The sequence below is a fragment of the Salvia hispanica genome, chromosome 6, assembly GCF_023119035.1.
Source record: "Salvia hispanica cultivar TCC Black 2014 chromosome 6, UniMelb_Shisp_WGS_1.0, whole genome shotgun sequence".
NCBI classification, from domain to species: Eukaryota; Viridiplantae; Streptophyta; class Magnoliopsida; order Lamiales; family Lamiaceae; genus Salvia; species Salvia hispanica.
Genome location: NC_062970.1, coordinates 2153072 through 2176719, shown reverse-complemented (window position 1 = coordinate 2176719; position 23648 = coordinate 2153072). Strand labels below are relative to the sequence as shown.

General features: G+C 36.2%; 4 protein-coding genes and 1 non-coding gene across 5 annotated transcripts; 4 read left to right on the top strand and 1 right to left on the bottom strand.

The window, feature by feature from the left end:
- Positions 1-397: 397 nt before the first annotated feature.
- Positions 398-1058, top strand: LOC125197190. Its single transcript, XM_048095901.1, has one exon. The coding sequence runs from the start codon at positions 620-622 to the stop codon at positions 971-973; it is 354 nt and encodes a 117-aa protein (XP_047951858.1). The 5' UTR covers positions 398-619; the 3' UTR covers positions 974-1058.
- A 4890-nt stretch (positions 1059-5948) lies between these two features.
- LOC125192778 (pectinesterase inhibitor 3) lies at positions 5949-6756 on the top strand. The gene has a single exon (XM_048090428.1). The coding sequence runs from the start codon at positions 6014-6016 to the stop codon at positions 6578-6580; it is 567 nt and encodes a 188-aa protein (XP_047946385.1). The 5' UTR covers positions 5949-6013; the 3' UTR covers positions 6581-6756.
- Positions 6757-11529: 4773 nt separating this feature from the next.
- Positions 11530-18381, top strand: LOC125194155 (RRP12-like protein). Its single transcript, XM_048092217.1, has 17 exons — positions 11530-12094; positions 12337-12868; positions 12963-13223; positions 13458-13549; positions 13882-14091; positions 14499-14897; positions 15227-15405; positions 15511-15604; positions 15696-15752; positions 15873-16007; positions 16364-16435; positions 16561-16671; positions 16747-16908; positions 17001-17129; positions 17206-17307; positions 17396-17625; positions 17713-18381. The coding sequence occupies exons 1-17, from the start codon at positions 11600-11602 to the stop codon at positions 18308-18310; spliced, it is 3858 nt and encodes a 1285-aa protein (XP_047948174.1). The 5' UTR covers positions 11530-11599; the 3' UTR covers positions 18311-18381.
- Positions 18382-18788: 407 nt separating this feature from the next.
- TRNAV-CAC lies at positions 18789-18862 on the top strand. The gene has a single exon. It is a non-coding gene; the product is annotated as a tRNA-Val (tRNA).
- Positions 18863-19429: 567 nt separating this feature from the next.
- LOC125196886 (3-oxoacyl-[acyl-carrier-protein] synthase II, chloroplastic) lies at positions 19430-23514 on the bottom strand. The gene is made up of 10 exons (XM_048095545.1): positions 23307-23514; positions 23098-23143; positions 22947-23026; positions 22221-22289; positions 22033-22117; positions 21223-21377; positions 21051-21131; positions 20519-20578; positions 19893-20054; positions 19430-19682 (listed from the first exon to the last, which is right to left on the bottom strand). The coding sequence occupies exons 1-9, from the start codon at positions 23466-23468 to the stop codon at positions 19938-19940; spliced, it is 855 nt and encodes a 284-aa protein (XP_047951502.1). The 5' UTR covers positions 23469-23514; the 3' UTR covers positions 19430-19682; positions 19893-19937.
- Positions 23515-23648: the final 134 nt, after the last annotated feature.

Below are 23648 nucleotides of genomic sequence, written 5' to 3'. Positions count from 1 at the left end.
TAGGGCCCAAATCGATTGACTAACTGCATTTGACACCCGGGGGCAGTGGTTTAATTTTATCGGTTAGAATTTTAACCCAAAACACTAAAAATTTTCGGCTTATTGCTATTCAAGGTGGCACATCGACATACGTGGAGATAGCTATAAATGATTTAGGGTCCTTTTGCAACATGCACATATTTATGAGAGTGATGAGAGAGTGACTATTGTTTTATTGCCTCATGGTTGTTAGGTGAGAGAGTACTAGAAATCTCAGCCACTCATACGCCGCCACGTGTCGGAATGATTCCGGACATTTTTGGATCCACATGTTAATTGCATCTCCTTTCTCGATTCTCAGCATCTACTCTTTGATCACCCGCTATTAAATCAACGGCCCAGATCCCCCCTCCTACCATTTAACATACCCCCCACGCAACAGCTTCACAAAACCACCTTCCCTTGAGAAAAATGGAGGCCGCTTTGGGATTCTCCGCTGGAGGCGCTCGCCTTCAATTACCTGAGCTACGGCCTCCTCACCGCCGTCAACAACATTTGGGCGTGGCTCGCCGTCGTCACCGCCGCCGTCAGCTTCTGGCGAATTAGGATTTTATCGACTCCAATCGCCGCCGTGCCGGAGATGGTGGAGGAGATTGAATCGGAGGAGGAGGCGGCGGCGGCTCCGGCTAGATCGACGCCGTTTGTGGCGGCGGAGGGGCAGGGGATCACGAAGATGAAATTCAGCTTGTATTATGCGGAGGAGGAGGAGGATTTTGGGGGGGATGACGGCGGCGGCGAGAGGGAGGAGTGCGGCGGCGGGGCGGCGTTTGGGGGAGATTGGGAAGGGGTGATTGCGATGAGAATGGGGGATATGGGCTGGTACAGGTGGCAGGATAGGACGGTGTTGAGCGGCAACGTGGTGCGGCTGTGGGAAGGGCGGAGGAGGAGGAGACACGCGGCGGCGGAGGCGGTGGATGGTGGCTTTGTGTGGTAGGTGGGAAAATGATAAAAATTGTAAATATATTTCGTTTTTGTGATTTAAATTAAATTAAATCAAATAAACTAGTATTTTGGTGTTACAGATTTGAAGAACTGTGAATTCCTAGTTAACGTTATCATAAAATATGAATAAAATAAATTAGTGAATATTTGATGCATACTTATTATGTGTAATAAAAAACAACTAACAAATTTAATCTGTCTAATAAATTTAATGGCGGTGTTATTCGTCTATTAATATGTTTTTACCAACATATTACACACTAACACGTTCATCCGTGGATAATTAATCCTGCTTTTCTTGTAGTTAATGTTTTGCATGGAGAGCAAGAGGATGATCAAATATTATCATGATTAAAGATTTGTATTAAGCTCAATTATCACGAAATCCACATTAGAGTTTAATCTTAGTTATCCGGTGACATATCAGAATTCAGAGTCATGGTTGAGTAGGGCCCAGAATGACTCAAGTTCGAGCCAGACTCGTAATGTGTCGACTGCGTCTGTTTGTTTGTCCTGATGTGATCCTGGTTTGAGGGAGAGGTTTGTTGAGTACAAATTAAACATCGGAATTGGGATGAAATGGTATATAATCTGATCGTGGCGCCTTTAGAAGGACCAAAAAAAAAATCATGCGACTTAACCTAAAGTGACAATTCAAACTATTGTTGGTAAGACAATCCGAACAAGTGACACTTAAATTGACACTTAAATTGAGAAATAGTAAGATAATAAATTAAAGTTGAAAGACGTTATATCATTACATAAGATACATCATAAAACAATGTTTTTCTTAAATTTTCATATGAAAATATGAAATAGTACATCCTAGATTGTATCATAAAGATATTTGTGTCACTAAAATTGATTAGGTACATTGTACACATATGATAAGGAGAAGAGAAAAACTTGAAGCATTTGAAATCCAGGCAATACTTGATTGGCAAATTATGGAATAATGTTATGCTATAACGTGTGATGTTAATTAACTACGAATCGAGTAATGTCTAGAAGCGCAAAATAAGGAATCAATACATATTTATAAGATTCTAATGCATGATTATGACATGATAGGCTACACAAATTTCCAAAATTGAGATGGACTTTCTTCTATCTTTCCAGAACAAATAATTAAGTACTTTATCATCCATGATTTTCAAATGTCTAAAATGGGTTATTAGTGGGCCCATCTAATGTGGTAGACAGATCCAAAGCCCAAGCTTCAAAATTGAATTAAAATTTGTCAGAAGTAATATTGGATTGGGCTGGGCCTTTTTACCGATATTATTTTACGTAGTTTTAGTCCGTTAGTAAATTTGTCGAATAAGTATTCTTTTGTAATCAAAGGTATCTTCAATACGTCGATATATCCATTGGAAAAGCATATTTTTTATATTGATATCTATGTTAAAAGTAAGCGTTTTACCAACTGAATTGTGGTCGGTCACCATCGACTCGACTTCTTTATTCATAATTGGTAAGCATTACATCATTTAGAAAAATATAGAGAAATGACCTTTAACTTGACGTCATTCAAATTGAAAATGTGTCGGCATATTCATGAGTCTATCTTTGAGATTCTTGGTCAACTTTTACATTGTCATCAACTGTTAATGATTTGAGTGAGATCTAATATTTCACCTATCATCAATCTTAAACATTTTACATCCTATCCAATCAATTTATAGGCCTTTTTCCACCTCTCTACTAGTTGTAGTGGACCTAAGCTAGCATTTATTTTTTAGTTGAGAATGTAATGCAATCAAACTATATACCTTCTCTAATAAATTGGTACATACTCTATTACTATTGCATGTTATAATCAAACTCAATAACTTACCTAACTAAACAATAATGCTTCCGTGCCCGAGTAAAGCTTATATGGGTCTGAACTTGTCACGTATCAGTTTTGAAGTGTAGTCCTTCTGTCACGTCACAATGTGTGATTTGCAAGCTATTGCACATGATAGTAGATTTATCTAATGTACACTAATAAAAGCGATTGCGGATATTCATGAATACAAAAATGTTACAATCCTCAGTGTATAATTATTTATGAGATAAGTTAATTTTTTAAAAAAAAATAAAGGAATTTCCACATCAATTATGCATATATGAGAGTATGAATGAACATGGCAAATTATCTGGCATATATGTAAAGTATGGACCATTGTGGAATGCACATTATTTTATATCTTCAAATTAATTGGGGAAGGCTTTTTCTATAAATCAAATGGGACCCTTTGTCCCTATAATTATTTCCCCTTCAACGAATAATATCGTTAAACTCAAATGTGAATGATTTCATGACTTTTGATTGGCTGGAAATCAAGAAAAATAGTACAAACAAAGAAATTAAATGCCAACATAATTGGTTACAGGATGTAGCAATGCATTGTTGTATATTGACAGACTTGTCTCATGAACTTCCACATTCAAAATTAATTCAATTTACATATATAACCTTCGTAAAACAAACAATGTATGATCGATCATAATATGACTAAATAGCGCGATTTTTTTTCTATAACGTATGTTACAAAATTTTATCAGAATATAGCCATTGATAGTTTTTCTATTTGATATATAAAGCTATATATATCCCACAAAATCAGTAGTTGTTATGAACAAAAAATCATGAATATATTATAAATGACAATAACTTTTTGTTTCTTTTTTTTTCTTATATATAAGAATATTGAAGAGACAAACAGAAATATATTACAGCCTGTATTGCCACTCCCCACGTGACTGCTACATATGTTCCCATTAAAAATATTTTTCATTTTTAGTTTTAATATTTACAAATATATCTATTTATTATACACCATAAATTTATTTTTATATATTTATTGGAAATATAAGTTTCGACTTTAGAGTGGGCCTTGGTCCTTTTCAGAAATAAATGAAAGTGGCATGTGACAACCAAATTATCTCATTCTGTTGGATTTTGGTTGATAATTAAGATTAATAAACGTTTTTTTGTTTTTTTCATTAATTAATGAGGACAAAGTTTTATTTCTTTTTTCGTTCCTTGAACAATAATTTTAATTTGGATATTTTGCTGTTTTAGGATATTGTCATATATTGAGAATTTAAAACCTCCATTTTTGTCCTTTTTTGAATTAATTTCAACCAACTAATTAAAATTTTTTTAACCTTACTTGTGCTATACAAATTCCGTAATTTGTGTTAAGTTAATCCATTTTTTCATTAAGAATGGAAAAATAGGAAAAATTAATCATTAATTACTTGTGCTATTACATGGTACAACTGGATCGTGATATAATGCAAACTTTATATATTGTACGAACTCCGAACGATAATCTGGATCGTTGAAATATGTCAACGGATGACAAAATAACAACAACAAAAAATATCAACACAACATTGCGTTGACACTGTGTTAACGCTTGCTGTTATTTTATCATCTGTTGACATTTTTAACAATTTAGATCATAATTTTAAATTTTTATAATATTTAGAATTTTCATTTGATTTATCCCTATCCCTTAGTACAACATGTATATATAGATATGAAAGTTTCTCAATTCATTTCACATTAAATGATGAGATGTGTATTTCTTAATGTGTGAGTTTGGTCTTCACAAAAATAGCTGATGATGTGTACCCATGAAAACAAATAAGCTCTCAAATTTTGGATCAACTTTAAATAGAGAATTTATAAAAAGGGTAGCTTAATTAATGGCTGGTAAATCTTGTTGTGTGGGATTTGAAAATCGACAAGTGTTTATAATCTATTGGCTGACAAATTATAGTTGTACTGCCACTGATTGCCCTCTCATGTTTTGCTGCAAATGTGAAAAATCTCATCAGCTCCTTCACATGAAATATTTAATTTACATATCTGCCCAAACTACCCACATTTATTCTATATAATGGCCATAGATTCAATACATAATTTAAGTTAGTAGAATGATTTACCGCCTAAAATGAACGAATAAAGAGATTAATTTTTTCTTTAATAATAGTAAAATTGTAATAATTTTTAAAACCAAAACAAGACCTTTAAAAAATTGTAACTAATAATCGCGTTTACGGTCAATCTTAAAGAAAAGATGATACGGATTAGATAGGACCAAGACCTGTTGCATATAATGATTCAAAAATCCCTATATACGAGTTAGGCAGCTCGGATCTCTCTCCATCATTTCCTTTTTCTTCAAAATAGTTCACCCATCAAATCAAAATGACATAGATTTATTTTTATTTAACAATTGTGCTAATTGGATCGTTATCTCACACTAAAACGATATGAGTTGGGTATATCATAGGAGTTGTTGAATATACTAATAATAAAAAATCTCATGGAGTATATAAATTAGACAACTTGGTTGTTTCTTTGTCAAAAATTAAGTCCTCTTGACGATTCGAGAGAGTCGACGACCACTGTTGTCCCAAACCACCTTACTTAGTAACACACTATTGCCTTAGAATCTGACTCACGGTAAACCGTTGTGAGAAAATGAAATTTGATTAAATTTTTGTTATTTTTATTAATTATCACATTGACTAGGATTGGAAAAAAATTGTGTATGACATTGGAGACAAAATACATTACCATCTAATCTTAGCATTTATAATATTTTTCAAATTTAAATCCATATATCTCAACTTCCTTTTTATACTATAATTTTCCCTCAAATCTAAATCAGATAAAATTTACTATCAAAATTACAATATAATCCTATTCAACTATTTTTCGAAGTTTCAAAATTTACTAATTTCGTGATTTTTCCGGCCATATGTCTCAATCTTAAACACCAAAACTTTACACTAATTAGGAATTGTCTGCCTATTAGTGTATTATAGTAATGATAGGATTAATCATCACCTTAGACCTGTAGGCCCCACACTTAATAAGAAGATTAATTAGTCTCTCTTAATTAAGCTAACTTCATCTCACTAATCACCCACACTTGTATAAAAACATCCCTTCCCCATTCCCCTCTTCAATTCACCACCTTCTCCAATTCAGTGCCCTAATTTCATCCCAATTTCGCCGCCGACTAAAATGCCGACGCCTCCGCCTCCTCTCCTCCTCTCTCTCCTCCTCACGCTCCTAATTTCATCCGCCGCCGCCTCGCCGAAGCACGATCTGGTGCGGCGCTCGTGCGTCCACGCCAGCTACCCGGACGTGTGCCTCCGCACGCTCTCGTCGTCGTCCTCCTCCGGCGCGGCCGCGACGCCGCGGGATCTGGCGCAGGCGGCGGTGCGGGTGAGCCTGGCGCACGTGCGGAAGGCGGCGGAGTACCTGGCGGCGCTGAGGGGGAGCGTCGCGCGGCGGGAGCAGGGCGCGCTGGGCGACTGCGTGGAGCAGATGGCGGACACGGTGGACGAGCTGCGGAAGACGATGGCGGCTCTGCGGCAGCTCCGGCGCGGCGGCGGCGGCGCGGAGTTCCGCTGGCAGATGAGCAACGCGGAGACGTGGGTGAGCGCGGCGCTGACGGACGAGGAGACGTGCCTGGACGGATTCAAGGAGATCGGCGGCGAGGTGAGGGCGGATGTGAGGAAGAAGGTCACGAATGTGGCGAGGGTTACCAGCAACGCGCTCTATCTCATCAACCTCCTCGACGATTAATCGATTGATTCGTCGATTGATTAGTCGATTAGTCTTCTTCTCCTTCTCCCTCTCTGCATACATAATCCAGATCTAGTTTAATCGTTGGTGTTTTCTGCGTTTTTGTGCATATTGCTGTTGCTCATGAATTTCTCGTGAAGCTGGTTATGAATATATATAAATATTTATGCTCTACAGCTTAATTTGATGAAAAATGCGTAGTAATTTGTGAGATTTTGCAAAAAAAAATTAGGAAAAAAGTGAACACAATGTTAATGACTTATCTAAAGAAAAATGTGGAAATGCTATTGGTGTGTTGAGAATTTTGGAATACAAAAAAAATGTTGAGATTTGGACTAATAATAGAGTTTCAGTGTTCGAGGTAAAAGTCTCGAGTTTGAGTCCATTCTGACACAACCTCTAACGAACATATCATGAAGAAGCCAACTAACAGCTTGGTCTCAACGATAAAGTTACTAAAACATGAACTCGCTATAAGCAAGTTTTGACAAGAAATCGGTTGCAAAGCTACCTTCGCTTCTCTATGCACATTACAAATCACAACGAACTCAAAATCATAGAGCAACTCATCATGCACCTTTGTCGAGCAATTGTTCATGAAAATATAACTTTCTAATTTTAGCTTTAAAAAGCCACGCTAAAAGATTTTCGAACCAAATTAAATTAACCCTATAATATTTCGTTATACTATCATTCAAACTTTATGGTTAATTTGGTTAAAAATTGTGAAGTTGATACATATTTCTTTTGCAATTAGTTGAGATATTCTAGTATGAAAAGCTAGATCCGACAATAGTTATGTTGGTTGATGGAATATGTCGGCCAATTGAAAGTGAATATACTAAAAACTGGTGATCACGTGATTAGCCTAGTTAAATAGTGGTGTGATTTGTATGCTTCATTGCTTTGTGACTTCACTACAAAATTCTCCTAGTAGTCCTTGTGTATGACCTGTGTTTGTCTCCTATTTGTGATAGAAGATTTGTGTGGTGCATCCGCAATTATTTAAATATATAAATTTCATAACCAGCCGAAAAATCAAAGATTAAAAATATTAACAAAAAAAAGTTCAAAGATTACCTAACATACACTTAACAATAAAATTGTTTAACAATAGTTTGACATCATGGAGTCGAAGTGTCATAAACTTATGAAGAGCGTGTGAAGTTTTAACTTAATCTTTCAATTCGAACTTAGAGCATGCGCAACGATGCTCTTGACAGAGCACGTCTGTGCTCGCTGTTGTGCTCTTAGCGAAGAGCACCACCGTGCCGACAGCAAGAGCATGAGCAGCCAACGCGGCATGCCCTGGTTGACAAACATTGATTTATCATATTTTTTTAATTTTTATTTTCTAAAATTTCACAAAAATCTGAAAAATTCAGATTTAATAAAAAAATATTTTTCCAATTTCCAATAAAATATATAGTATATGTTTTCTCCACACTTTTAATTTATTTTTCCATTGTCTTTACCCAAAATTCACACTTGCATCTATAAATACCCTCATTTCAAAACAAAAAATCACACTACATCAAACAACTCTCACACTCTCAATTTTTACGATTTTAATTATGTACTTTTATTTTTTAGGATTTTAATTATGTAATTTTTAATTTTTTAGGATTTTAATTGTGTAATTTTTAATTTTTTTGTAATTTGTAATAATATTACAAGTATTTTGAATGCATTTTAATATGTGGAAATATTTTTAGTAATTGAAGTATTTAAATTGAATAATAGAATGGTGAGACTCTTGAGCATGCTCTTGCGGAAGAACATGGATATGGGTATTGTGCTCTTGCGAAAGGGCATAGAGTAAAAAATAAATAAAAGTGGGTCCGAACCTACATCCAAGAACATGGATTGGACACCCTTACGTTGTTTAGACTCTTCATCATCTACTAAAAAAATTATGCAAAATGATATAAACAAAACACATATATAGGCATTCTTCACATATCCTAGAATTATCTACTCTTTTCTTTTATAATTTATATATCTTCGTTTTTCTCTATAAAAATCTAATACGTTGTTAAATAATTATAGAGAATTTTACTATAGGGGGATTGTTATATATTGCTAACTCATAACTTAATTGCTAACTACAACTAAATAATAGCCATTAGATATTCAAATTAAAGGCTTAGATCATCAATTCCTAAATGTCAACATGATCAATGAAAATCGTCAATAAGATCATAGGATTAATTCCAAAAAATATTAATAGGGGTATTAATGTCAATTAACTACATGTTTAGTTATAACTAACTTTAAAAGAAATCCCAAAACTTTAAATTCATATAACATATATCAAATTAAAAATAATTTTATAAGAATTCCAACGATATCCTACATGAATATGTTCCGACGTCAAAATTTGAAAAAAAATTCGAAAATTTTTAATTTTTTCGTATAGCAGAAAATGTCTAACATATTATATAAAATATGTCAATATAATAAGTCATGAGTTAACATTCTTAAAGCATTGTGTTGACATTCTTAAAACATTGTGTTGATATTTTCGAAACACTATATTGACATTTTCATCTAAAACCCTAATTTGGAGTTTTTTTTTATCTTATTCAATTTAATTAATAAAAACAAAAATTACACATGGCAAATTGTAAACCACACGTTTTCTAAAATCCTATGGCCTTCAATTAGTTGTAGGTAGCAATTAAATGATGGATTAGCAATTGATCACTCCCCGTCACTATAAAATATCATAAATTTAGATGATATCTAAATATTTCTATCATAGATACTTTCATCTTGTTTAATTAATGATAGAGTATTTCTTATTCTAGAATCAAGTTTATTCTATTGTATAATGTCGATTCACCTTTTTTCCTCCATCATTCGTAGTTTCGTCTCGTATTCCACTAGTGTGTTAATTGGTTTACACATTTTGAACTTCTCTAGAATCTCTTTTGCACAACTTGTGTGTTTTTCATCTTCAAGTTGCTTCACTTGCACACCGAGGCCGTATGTTATGATCTTCTTGAATTCCTTGAACATGTTTAGCTTATTTCTGTGTAAAAATGAGATCATTCACGTACAAAATACACTATTAAAATATCTTTTTCTTATGCTCGCTAATTATCTTTGTAACAAAAAAAAATATGTTTTTCTTTACTTTTTCACACGGAACGCAGGTTCATAAGGACATTTGGTGAAACCATCATCTTCAAGGTACTTCCCGATCCTGCTGTTCCGCGCCCTAGGTGTTTGCATTAGCTCGTGCAACACTTTCTACACTTTATCTTCTTGAATATTCACCACGTAGTCATCGTGTTGCTTGATGTAGACTTCTTTATCAAGAAATTCATTCAAGCAGACCGACCTCACATCCATTTGGCAAATCTTCCATCTATTATTTGCTGCATGAGAGAGTATTAATATTTTCTAAACAAGCGACAGGAGCAAATACCTTATCATAGTCGACTAGCTATGTCCTTTGGTAGTGTCACCAACTCCTACTTAAAATGCAATTGTTTTGAAAAGAGAGCGTGGATTGCCTTTTTCATGTGATTGTGTGATCGATTAGGAACACTAGAAACAAAGCCGATTCTCATGGTTTTATAACCAATTTGGTGACAGAGAAGAAACTGTTCTACTGACGCTTAGAAACTTGGATATAGGTTGATGCCCTATTTTTCTTTTCAGGCCAAACGCATGATGAGTTAAGATGCACAAGTGGACAAGAGATATATGAACACAAAGATTCAGAATATGCGAACTTGATATACTAGATTGTTAGGAGGAGTGACCCAATTATAAGGGGTCGTGGATAAATAGACCTCCATAATTTACAAGAATATGCTAGAAAGCACAATATACTAGAACCTAATGAGAAGTGATAACAGAAAATAATAAAACCACGTGGAAAGCTCTATTCAATGTGATGAGATAAAAACCACGAGATCCACCGGGTTACCAAATCCACTATCACCAATGAGAAAATACAAACAAGAAGTTTACAATGATGTTTAATTCTTAACAACATTGTGAAGGCATTAAATAATCAACACAACTTTAACATATGAAATAAACATCTGAAGAAACTGCAATATGCTAAAAAATTCATAACTAAAAATCTTACCTTTCAAGTTCAATTTCCTTTGATCAAAATGAAGTTTCACGAGTCTTCTACCTCTAGTTAATATTTCAAGTCAATCGGACAACGCTTGAACTTACAATCATGCCAAAAAACCGAGACTGCGCAGTGCAGAAACTTAAACAACCCTCTTTAGTCTTTTCTCTATTCTTTCCTTCTACACGATTTTCTCTCTTATTTCAATATGATGGCTCCTACACTCATGTTAGGTACTTATAAGTTATACTTTACCTTATTTAAGTAAATAAATGAATCAATAACATATGATTCTTTTTTCATAAGTTGAGAGCCCTAACCCAATATAGATATCTAGTTTTGTGGATGTATTTTCGTTGGTTGTTCCTTCCTCTTGCTTTGCCTTTTGTTTGTGGCGCGTTATTGAGTCTGGGGTTATTTATGTGTTTTTTGTTGCCGGGGGCGAATGTGCTAGTCTTTGTGGTAGCTAATGTGTTTTATTAGCTAATGTGTTTTATTGATTTATTGTCGAACAATTTTCGTGCTATTATTAGTAATTTTTTTTTTGTTAATGGGTTTTATATATTAAACTTGTTTGCCTCCTTTTTGGTTTGAATTTTTTTTTTAATAAAAATAAAAAAAATCGAAATTGAAGTACATATGTCAATATATTAGCGCTTCTATATAATTATCATAGTTTCTGTAATAAATTAGTAGTATTTTTTATAAATTGACTTCAAATCTAAATAGGATTAGACGCAGTGTACAACAAATTTATAAAAAATATCACTAAATTGCTTAATTTACATGGCATGTAACCAAAATTTAATTTATTGATTCAATAAATTATATTCCAAAATCCAATAAACCCAATTCAACATTTAAGCTCTCTCCCCAACCCTCTAAACCCTAACCGCCGCCGTCTCTCTTTCCGGCGACCGATTATGGAAATTGTGGATATGGAGTCCTCGCCGGCGCCGGATTTCTCCGAGGACTTCTCCTCCTCCGTGCTCTCCCAGTTCGGAAACTCCACAATCGAGCACCACCTCCGCGTCTGCGCCACCATCGGCGCCATGTCGCAGGAGCTCCGGGAGCAGCGCCTCCCCCTCACCCCAATCACCTACTTCGGCGCCACCTGCTCCTCCCTCGACCGCCTCGCGTCGAGCATCGACTCCTCCGGCTCCATCCTCGACGCTCTGCTCACGATTCTGTCTCTCGTCGTCGTCCGATTGCCGCCAGCTGTTTTGAAATCGAAGCACAGTTATCTCTCCGAGCTGCTGATTAAGATCCTTGGATTGAAAACCGTGGGAGTTGAGGGCGTCGTGCCTGGATTGAAATTCGTCGCGCGATTGGTGATTGTGAGCGAGAAGGAGTCGTGGGAAGACGTCGCGGAGCTTTACGGTGTTTTGATTGGTTACATGACTGATGATCGCTTCAAGGTCCGGGAGAATTCTATCTTTTATTCAATGTGTGATTAATTTAATTGTTTTGGTGGTTTGAATTTTGATATTTTTGGGAATAATTCATTCTTAAGTTGATTATCAGTATTGATAAATGTGGTATGGAAGCATAGGGGTAAAGTATGATGTTAGTGATTTTCTGATTTGGCATGACAAATTGATTGTTTATGATTGAGAATTGATATATTTTGTTCGGGGCAATGGTTGGACGGTAAATGCAGGCAAGGAGACGGTCGCATTTATGCCTACGTGATGTCTTGAAGCATTTCCAGTCAGCGCCCTCACTTTCTCCGTCGCTAGCATTTGCAAGTGAAGCCATAACGAATGTGTTTGTGAGGTTTCTTCTGCTTGCCGGAGGATCAAATGAAAATGTTTCAGAAGTTTCCGGAACAGCACGGAATGTTCTTAGAATTCTGGATGCTCTAAAAATTTGTCTTCCCTATATGTCATCAAAATCCACAGCGAACATACTGGAGCGTTTCAAATCTCTCTTGACGCTCAAACAGCGGGTTGTCACTACACCTATAACAGATGGTTTAAAAGCCCTCTGTCTCCACCCGGGTTCAGAAATATCCGCTGAAACACTTCTTGATCTGTTATGCTCTCTAGCCAGCTCAGGCTCTCCAGAGGACTCATCTGCTGATACCATGACTCTAACGATTCGCTTGCTAGACATTGGGATGAAAAGAGTTTACTCGCTGAACAGGCAAATATGTGTCATTAAGCTTCCTCTTGTTTTCAATGCACTAAAAGGTTAAACTTTTCCTTGTTCTGTTCTGTACTCTTGTTATTGTCATGTTTTCCGAATTTTCTATATACTGAAATTTCTATTTGGTACCTTGCTCAGATTTTTTGACTTCTGGACATGAGGAGTCTTTGGTAGCAGCTGTGACAACATTGAAGAGCTTAATACATTCGTGTATAGATGAGACCATGATCAAACAGGGTGTTGAACAGATTACAGCCAGTGCCAGTTCTGTCATCAGGAAATCTGGCCCAACTTTAATAGAAAAAATCTGTGCAACAATTGAGAGCCTGCTTGATTATCATTATGAAGCAGTCTGGGATATGTCATTTCAGATTGTTTCTACCATGTTTGAAAAATTAGGTAGTTACACTTGGGCCATCCTCTTTTAACCACATTAATAGTCTGAACAATTCATATGGACGTTGTTTATACTGATTTCACAATATTTATGTGGTATACTCTCCTATTTTGGATCCTTGAGGCATATAGAGTTGCTTCACTCCATGACGCATTAACCACTCAAATCCACCTTAGGAAATTGAAGTTATCTGTTTTTGCCCCTGTAATTTGATTGAAAGAGGATTGGCCTTGCAGGTAAGAATTCTGTTTACTTTATGGAGGGAACACTCAAGAGTTTAGCTGATATGCAAAAATTGCCGGATGGAGACTTTGGTTTCAAGAAAGAGGTAATATAACACCACAATGTAACCAGAATTTGCTAATCATGTTGGCAGTGTTTGTGATACGCTCTTCTATGGGCAGATTTCTGATTGCTCTTTGTGTTTTTCAGTTTGTTAGTCATGTTTTGACTCTACATTCCTACATACGCGATTTATATTCTCCCTTGTATGTGTTTAATAATGTCTATTGAGGTTCTGCTTATATTAGTTTATTTATGCTGAAGTTGTTCAACATAGTCATTGCTCTTTATTTGGCACTGGTTTGCAGTCTTGAATTTCATAAAAGATTACCCCTTTTCTTGTTAATAAATTGTGAGGTACCAATTTTTTTTTTGCAGTTGCATGAGTGTGTGGGAACTGCTCTTGGCGCTATGGGACCCGAGAACTTTTTGAGTCTTCTACCTCTTAATTTGGGTGTTCCAGATCTATCTGAGAGCAATCTATGGCTGTTTCCAATCCTGAAACAGTATATTGTTGGTGCTCGTTTGAATTTCTTTACCGAATCAATCTTACCCATGGCTACAGAGATGAAGCGGAAGTCGGCAATGGTAAAACACCTTCCAGATTACTCTATTTGATGTTTTTAAGTGAAAATGTGCGGAAATAATAAATACCTTGAAAGTTGTTTTTAGCTCTACATTAGCTGATGAGATAATCTTTGTTTTGTACTAATAGCATAATCTCATTGGATAAGGAAATGAAAAGGGTATTAGTTAGATCTTATTTGATTAATGGGGACTGCCATCAAATATTTGGGAGTTTGGACATAGATACAGATAATTTGTTAGTTATAATATAACACATAAATCATTTATCTGAAGAGATTGAGGTTGTAATGACCTATATCCAATTTTGTAACTATGGATATATGTAACTTTTGTATCGTATTGTTTCTATATTGTTTTGTTGAATTTTTATTGCGAGTGCTGAACAAACTGTTGATATTTTTACCCAGCTTGAAAAGGAAGGAAAACTACAGTCAGCTAGGAGTGTGGATGGGATTGTGTACTCCTTGTGGTCACTGCTACCATCCTTTTGCAACTATCCTGTTGACACTGCTGCAAGTTTCAAGAGTCTAGAGGGAGCGTTATGCACAGCTCTCCAAGAAGAACATGAACTTCGGGGTATAATATGCTCCAGCTTGCAAAATCTTATTCAGCAGAATAAGAGAATTCTGGAAGGGAAGGGGAATACGATTGATAGTGAAATAAGTCTTGCAGAACAGCAGGCTGCTGCCTTGTATACTGAAAATATTGCTACATCTAACTTGAATACATTGAAATCCTCGGATCTGTTGCGTGTTCTTGCTGGAGTCTATTTCAAATGCTCTAAAGATACTGCAGGCATTTTGCAGGTAATTAGTAGTATAGCATTTCTTACCATTTTCCATTCCATTTTCATCGTAATTTTTTGCTCTTATAAATGTAATGATCCTAAACTCTAAAACCCGGCCAATGTTACTTCCACGTATGCAAATCTCAATTTAGTCTCACATATTTGCATATTATCCATATGGAATTCTATTAGATTAAAGGAAAACAAATGTTAGGAAGGATAGCTTCAGTTAAGTAGTTTCTATTTTTTCCATTTTCTAAATAAGCTACTAAATCAAAGACTGTGAACCAAAAAATAACATGTTCTCAGCTTGTCGTAGTTAGTTTCTCAGTTTGTGTATTCTTGCAGACTACGATCCGTGAACTTGCTTCAATATTGGATAAGGAGGTGGTCTCGTCATTTTTCAAACAATCCATGAAAAAGCTTGTGAAGGTTACCTTGGAAGCCAACAAATCAAAGAATGAAAAGAATTCCAATCTCATGCAGATAGATGATTCTGGAAACGATGGCTCACTGTCTGCTGTTAGGTTAGTTGCTTGTGTGTATCTGATGTTTTAACTATATATTCATCATAACTTCTTGAAGCTTCCCTGCTTAAGCCTAATGTTCCATGTTACATGTTACATGTACAGGGTACAGTTGTTTGATGTTGCAGTTTCCCTTTTACCCGGATTAGGTCCCAAGGAAATTGATATTCTATTTGAGCAAATGAAACATGCATTGAAGGTTCACCTTGTTCTTGTTTTTATCATGTCATGGGAGATAATTCATTCTTTAGATCTAATAGAATACCCAACTAAATACATTTTGTTGGCAGGATTCTGATAGTTTGATCCAAAAGAAGGCCTATAGAGTACTATCTTTGATATTACAGGTACTTGGTTTTCGAAGTTAATAAATTAGCCTATTTGTGTTTTCCTGTTATTATTTTCATCATTGTTATAAAATTATTACTAGTATTTCTAATTTAATTGATCAACATGTTTTTGTGCAGTACTCCGATGACTTTATTTCAAGAAAACTAGATGAAGTGCTCTCTTTGATGGTTGAAGTGCTGCCCTCTTGCCATTTTGCTGCAAAACGTCACAGACTTGACTGCTTATATTTTGTGATCGTTCACATTTCTAAGGTAATTGCAAAATTTGTTACTACCTCCGTCCCCCAAAATTTGATACACTTTGACCCGACACGGGTTTTAAGAAATGTAATGGAAAGTGAGTTGAAAAAGTTGGTGGGACGTGGGTCCTACTTTTAAAGTATTAGTTTTATAATAAAATGTGAGTAGGAATGAGTTAGTGGAATATGGGGTCCACTACCAAAAATGGTAAAAGTGAAGTGTATCAAATTTTCAGGGACGGACCAAAATAGTAAACTGTATCAAATTTTCAGGGACAGAGGTAGTATATTCCAGCTGTAGTGGCCAACCTTGTACGTTACGTAATGGAATTTTTCATTTTGATTTTTTTTGCTTGCATATCTCTCCAGGAAGGATATGAGCAGAGGAGGCGTGACATTACTGCTTCTTTCCTTACAGAAATTATACTAGCCCTAAAAGAGGTATGGAGTGTCATTTATCCATTTGACTGGGTGTTATTTTTTCTACAGTACACACCGACCCGCGGTTGTTTTATAGTTGTGCTTTTGTTGTGAGATCTCTGTCTGACCAGTTAATATCTTGATAGACTAACAAGAAAACAAGAAATAGAGCATATGATGTTCTTGTCCAAATTGGTCATGCCTGTGAAGATGAGGAGAAATGTGGCAAGGAGACACTGCAACAATTTTTTGCCATGGTAAAGTGCTATTGAATTCAGGGATTTTTCTTATCTAATTCAGTTTTATAATTATTTCTTTTTCCCTATGCATAGGTTGCTGGAGGTTTGGCAGGGGAGACCCCTCATATGATTAGTGCTGCTATGACAGGCTTAGCCCGTTTGGCTTATGAGTTCTCCGACCTCGTTTCTGCTGCTTATAACGTTCTTCCATCCACATTCCTTCTCCTGCAAAGAAAGAACAAAGAAATCACTAAGGTAATGCCTCACTCCTTTGAGATGGTACACTACTTCGACATTTTGTCACTACTTGCTATCGTTTGTCTGACTGTTTGTTACAATTTTTGCAGGCTAATTTGGGTTTGCTGAAGGTATTAGTTGCCAAATCACAAGCCGAAGCTCTGCAAGGTCACCTACGCGGCATGGTGGAAGGCATGCTTAACTGGAAAGATAGCAGCAAAAACCATTTCAAAGCTAAAGTGAGTTTCTTGACTTGTAATGGTGGTGATTTGGGGTTTATGTGAACTTATGTGAAGATTTGAATAATTTCTGTAGGTTAAACAGCTGCTTGAAATGCTTGTGAAGAAATGTGGTATGGATGCTGTCAAGCAAGTCATGCCTGACGAGCATATGAAGTTGCTAACTAATATCCGAAAGGTTTTTATCGTTACGGATCGTGATTTTTCCCCTTATCGTTATCAGATGATAATACGCACTTTTTACCTGTCGTGTTATTCGTATGCAGCTGAATGAGCGGAAAGAGAAGAAACAGACCGACAAATCTTCAGAAGATAGGTCTGTAGTATCGAGGGCAACTACAACCAGGATGAGCCGATGGAATCATACGAAAATCTTTTCTGATTTCGATGATGAAGATACAAGAATGAGTGGTGGTGACTTTAAAAACGAAAAGAGTGTTTCTGGTCAGCAGAGCAAGTACTCTGCCGGGCAGCAATCCCGAGCTACTCAGCTAAGGTCAGACGGTCGATATTTCTTTCAACTGGTTCATAAGTATGATGCGATTATTGTTTTTCGTCTAACTGTAAAACATAACATGACCAGATCAAAGAAAGCACGAAAAGCAGCAAAGCAATTGGAAGAAGACACGTTGGATCAATTAGACGACGAGCCCCTCGACATGCTGGATGGTCAGAAGATGAGGACTGCACTTCGTTCATCAGCCCCAGCAAAGGCGAAGTCTGATTCAGACGATGAACCGTCCATAGATGATGAAGGCCGCATGATTATTCACGAGGAAGGCAAGTACAGCAAGTCGGACAGAAAACATAAACGAGAGGCGTCCTCGGAGGGTGACGGGGCAGATGGAAGGAGCCGCGCCGGAAGCCACGTGTCTGGAAATACGCAGAAGACACAGAAGCGGATGAAGACATCGTCAGAGTCCGGGTGGGCATACACAGGCAAGGAGTATGCGAGCAAGAAGGCCGGCGGTGATGTGAAGAGGAAGGACAAGCTCGAGCCTTACGCGTATTGGCCACTTGACCGGAAGATGGTGAGTAGGAGGCCGGAGCATCGGGCATCTGCCAGAAGTGGTATGGCGAGGGTGGTGAAGCTGACGAAGAAGATGGAAGGGAAGAGCGTATCGCACGCCCTTTCGATGAAGGGAGCAGTGTTGAAGAGGAAGAAGAAAGGTGGTAAGTAGACATGGATGGTATTTTGTATTAACAGATGAGAAATTCACAGTTTTGCTAGTAGTATATTGAAAGAGTGCGTGTAGTGTGCTTTTTTTTTTGGCTCCTTGTACTGAAATTTGTTGGCTTTTTTGAGGTTTATTTTCCCTCAAATATTATTATTTTTATTGAAAAAAATATTATTTGAATCCCATCATTGGAAAGAGTGGCTTCATTGGTTTTTAATTTGGTTAAGGGGTTAAATTAAAAGTTTTTTTTATGGTATAATTGTTTCTTAGTTATTTTCGCGTTTTTGCAATTTATATCCGACTATAAAAATGTTGAAAATCAAGTGCAATTTGCAAAGAATGATGAGAGATTAGGATTTTAATTTACAATTAGTTGTAACTGATGAATTAGTGTGCCTTTTGTTGTTAATCATCTCAATTTGAATCCACTTTTGAAAAATACCAAAAGTAAATAGAAATGAAATACCTAACATAACAAGTTGTCTGGGTGGTGTAGTCGGTTATCACGCTAGTCTCACACACTAGAGGTCCCCGGTTCGAACCCGGGCTCAGACATTTTTATTGTTTGATTTTTCGACATTTTTTCGACTTGGTGCAACGACTATAACTACTCATCTCACTCATATTCTATGATTTTATGACTTGAAAGCTTAGTCATTTTACTAACACGCTTTGATGATTTTTTTCGATGAGTTTTATAAACTTCATCGAGCCAGTGCTGATCGCTACTCATGTGACTGATTTTTTTTACGATTGTATGACGTGAATTTACGTATCTTCTACAATCGACACGATGACGTGATTGAGAACCCGAAGGTGTGAAATGTATAAAATCCCTTCAAAATATACTCTTATTCTCAAAATTACTTGTGTAGAAGTACAACCACCACCACTGTGTTGTAGCCACCCACAATAATTTATGTGACATAAAGATGAGATGATGATATAGTGGCTCTAGTATAAAGATATAAAGTGGATGTGTAAATAGACATCACTTAAGTATACATTCTGTCACATGCTAATATTACTATTCAAAATTTATTCCCACTCTATTACTATTCACATGCTAATATCATTTCAGTTCCAACTCACACACACCAACAATCACAAGAAAACAGTTAATTGCAGATGCAGAATCCTATTCAATCAGATAAATACTTGCATCAAATTCTAATCAAAACTTAATCATACAAGATTGAAATCTCTGTTTTGGTAGCTAATTTTGATCAAAATCAAGGGTTAGTAGTTACAGAAGAGATTGTTTTCTGTATCCGGTCAATGCAAAAGATTAACACAGCTACAATTTGGAGGATCACTAACACTTCTTTCCTCCGTTCGATCATCGTTCAGTACTTATGTAGTAGATAGAACCCATCTACACAAAGAAAACAAATACATCAGATGAGTTTAGAGATTCCTAAACCTTATAGAGATCCGTACAAGATTAGAATTCCCCAGTTTTGGTAGAAATGGGGTAGGGAGGCAGGGGTGTAGTTTGAACTTTCAAGTGTCTAGTTATTATCGACAGAAGCTATTCAGAAAAGTTTTCAAGAATTGAAGTGAAAACAAATATTAAATTCCATACCTCCACCTCCATCGTGGTTCGATTTAGAATTAAGCGCCATTAAATCTACTTGAATGGGGCGAACAGAATTGAGGAATTATGGCCACCAAACCCGAACGAATTAGACAGAGCAACCTTAACATCAAGTCTTTCTTTTGTTGGTCCAACGAGTACATTTGTGTCCTGGATAACGAACAGGTTATCAATATAGACGTATGGCTTTAAAAAACAGTGATGTGGCATGAAATGTCTTAACTAGAAACATTATTTGGTGATCTTAAAAGCTAAGCAGATTCATGTGGCCATTAAAGGGCCTGAATAAAAAAATCAAACAATTCTACAAGTGCACTTGTCACTACAGAAATATGCTGAAAATAATGGTAGATGGACTCGACGTCCAATCATGCATATTATCAGCTTGTATCTTGAGCATTTAATGTGAACATTATATATGTCCACATGCTCCTCATCTATGAAATTATAGCTAGCAACCAAAGTTTTCAGCCACAATTCAGCATGTTATAATAAAGACCACCAAACACATTTATTTGAATTACACTGAGAAATTAACAAAATCAGAACATGAAAAGAAAAGAAATTTTCTCAATTTGTGTATTAACTTCGAAGATTAAGAGTGAACAACATACCACACTGTCATCTGGATTTTCAAGATTGACATTTGGATGAACCCAGCCAGTTCGTATTGCCTACAAGAAGACAACATGTGCTTTAAGTAAGGACAAAGTATGCATACCCTTATTCATATCAAATTAGAAAATAAAATAGAGTGCACATCCACAGAATAAAGAATCACAAAGCATGAACTTTTAAGAATTGAAAATACTAACATAATAATAGAGAGTCAGGCACAGGAACTATAATTATGAATCAATTCACTAAAGAATAAAGTGTAGTAAGGAAAGACTTGTTAATATAAACGTGATTAGAGATAATCAACAAATGAGAACCAACGACTATAAACTCGAAAGACAAGAAACTGACCAGCCGAGCATGAAAGCCTAAAACTTAAGCATCCAATTATTTTAAAATTCAAAATTATCCTTCATAAAATAAATGAGTAAATACGTCCCCCACCCCGCCCCATGTGCGCCTGCCCCTAATTGGCCCATTATGATAATTATTTTCTGAATGTACAAACTAATGATATCTACAACGCACCTGCACAGTTGCAACAGCCTCCACAGCACCAGCTGCACCAAGTAGATGCCCTATCATAGATTTTGTAGAGTTCACCTTCAACTGAAAAATATCCGAATTAGGAACAAACTGCAGAGGAAACCTTCGGCACTAAAAACATAGTATGAAATGAGAGGAAACGTTTAGAGTAAACCTCGGGGTTCTGCCCAAAGCAATGTAAAAGAGCTTGATATTCCTTCAGATCACCAGCTGGAGTAGAGGTTGCATGTGCATTTATATAATTGACGTCTTCCTTAGAAACTCCTGACTGGGCCAGAGCCTTCTCTATGCAGAGAATTATACCAGTTCCTGTTTTTGCATATGATGAGAAGGGACAACATCAAAGGAATTTAAAATGAATTTTGCAAGAAAGCAACCAAGGGGTTACTGCTCATAATGTTGAAAAGGCTAAGGCAAACACATAGAAACCTCACAGATCTACCAAAAATCAATTTTATAGAGTATTGAGCAGAACTATATTTGGCCATAAAACAGATCATAGTTAAACTCATAGTTCACTGGTTATTGTTCCAAAAGTGGCGGATTTGAATTAAACCGAGTGTTTAGCCTTTTATATGTCCTATACTTAAAGGGTTCAATTTAGATTCTTTTGTTTCTTAGATTATAACTACTTTCTTTCTTTGTTGGAGCATTTACGTCCAGAGGTTTAGAGGACACTAAAGAAATACTCCATAAAATAAAAAAACAAAAAATAATACTATTGACAATTTTTCCTACCTTTTGAGATGGCAAATCAACAAAGAATTCCTGTTTTCCCACAAACTAAATTTTGGTATGTTTCATAAATTTTACTAGAATGGAGCTAAAAGTCATAAAAGATAACTAAGTTATGGAAGTTGGCAGGAAGATCAGATCAGAGTGCGGCCATTCTTGCAGCAAAGAGACCAGCCTAAACTTAGCATCACACATGCATGTTAATTTAGGTACAAAAAAATGGATGCACCTTCTGGATGAGGTTCTGTCATGTGATAAGCATCACAAGTGAAGCTTCCACCAAGAAACTCAGCATAGATAGTCGCCCCTCTTTGCTGATGATTAGTAAATAATTTGAAAGATTACAATTTAAGAATAAACCAGGGAAGTCATCAGCATATAAATATAAAGTTTGTACTAATTGGATTTTCTTGACACCTTAGCATGCTCAAGTTCTTCAAGAAGTAATACTCCAGCACCTTCTCCCATAACAAATCCATCACGGCCCTGTTAAAGACCAGAATTAAGTAGCATGGGAAGTGATAGTTAGTGTGTGCTATAAATGGATTATGCTACGAACATGTAACTTAAAAACTGGGTTATTTTCATCTTCGCATCAAAGTCCTAATTTGACGGTTATTTTATCTATAGTTCTTTCAACTGTCAAGATTATAAATCTAAACTGCCCAGAAATATGAAACTAGAACCAGGATCATAAATAATGAACAGAGCACTATCACATGTGACAAAAAATTGCCAATATTTAGATATTGTAAGTACCCACCAGTAAGAATACAGTGTTAAGTGGATAATATGGCCGGTTCATTAATAATAATATGAGTTAATGTATAATTCAAGGAATATTTTGACACGTTCACAAGCACAAAGTCATCAATAGTAATACTGCGTTGCCATCTCTTTTACCTATTACGCATAGATTTTATACTAGACATCTTAGACAATTCTTTCTCAACAGTGTTATCACTGGATTTTGAAAAGATAATAGTTGATTTAAAGCAGGATTAGACTCCTAACAAATAATGATAGTGGTAGGAACATGCAGCACATGGACATTTTCAGTCAGTCAAACATGAAATATGTGGGGGCATCTAAACTTCCAATAAAATTCCTCCAATTAAGGTCGGAAACAATGAAGAGCATTACATTATCCCAGGGGCGTGAGGCTTTGGCGGGATCACCGTTCCTTTGTGACAGTGCTCTGCATGCGACAAAGCCTCCCAATCCTGCACCAGAGTCTATGATCAGAAAATGAAGGGAAGACCATATGAAACCTAAGTAATAAATAAACTAGTACCAATTGGGATGATTGCAGCATCTGATCCCCCACAGAGCATCACATCCTGTAAATTCTCAGCAAGAATCAGCATGCAAGACGATTAACAAGATGTAGGTGTATATTTTGATATTTGTTAGTTGATTCTTCTACGATCATGGAACAAAATGGAAGTAAAATTTGAAACACTAGGTTAGCTCTGAAGCTTCAAAGAAGAATGCAACACTTACAGCTTCACCCCTGATGATGTGGTTTGCCGCATTTAATATACAGAAGTTGCTTGTTGCACAAGCAGTAGATATTGAGTAGTTAGGACCCATCCACCCTAGATCCATGGCAAGCATGGCAGAACCCATGTTTGTAGTAGCGAATGGTACACAAAATGGATTCATCTTTCTATATGAGACTCGTAGAGCTTCAATGGCATCATGAAAGACCTGGTCAAAAAACAAAAAAGAGGATTTATATTTATATCCACATAATTTGATGAGAAAGCCGAAAGTACCGACTGACAATTAGAAACTGCTAATCCACTTGTGAACTTCTACAATTTATAAAGAGTCTGAACTCAA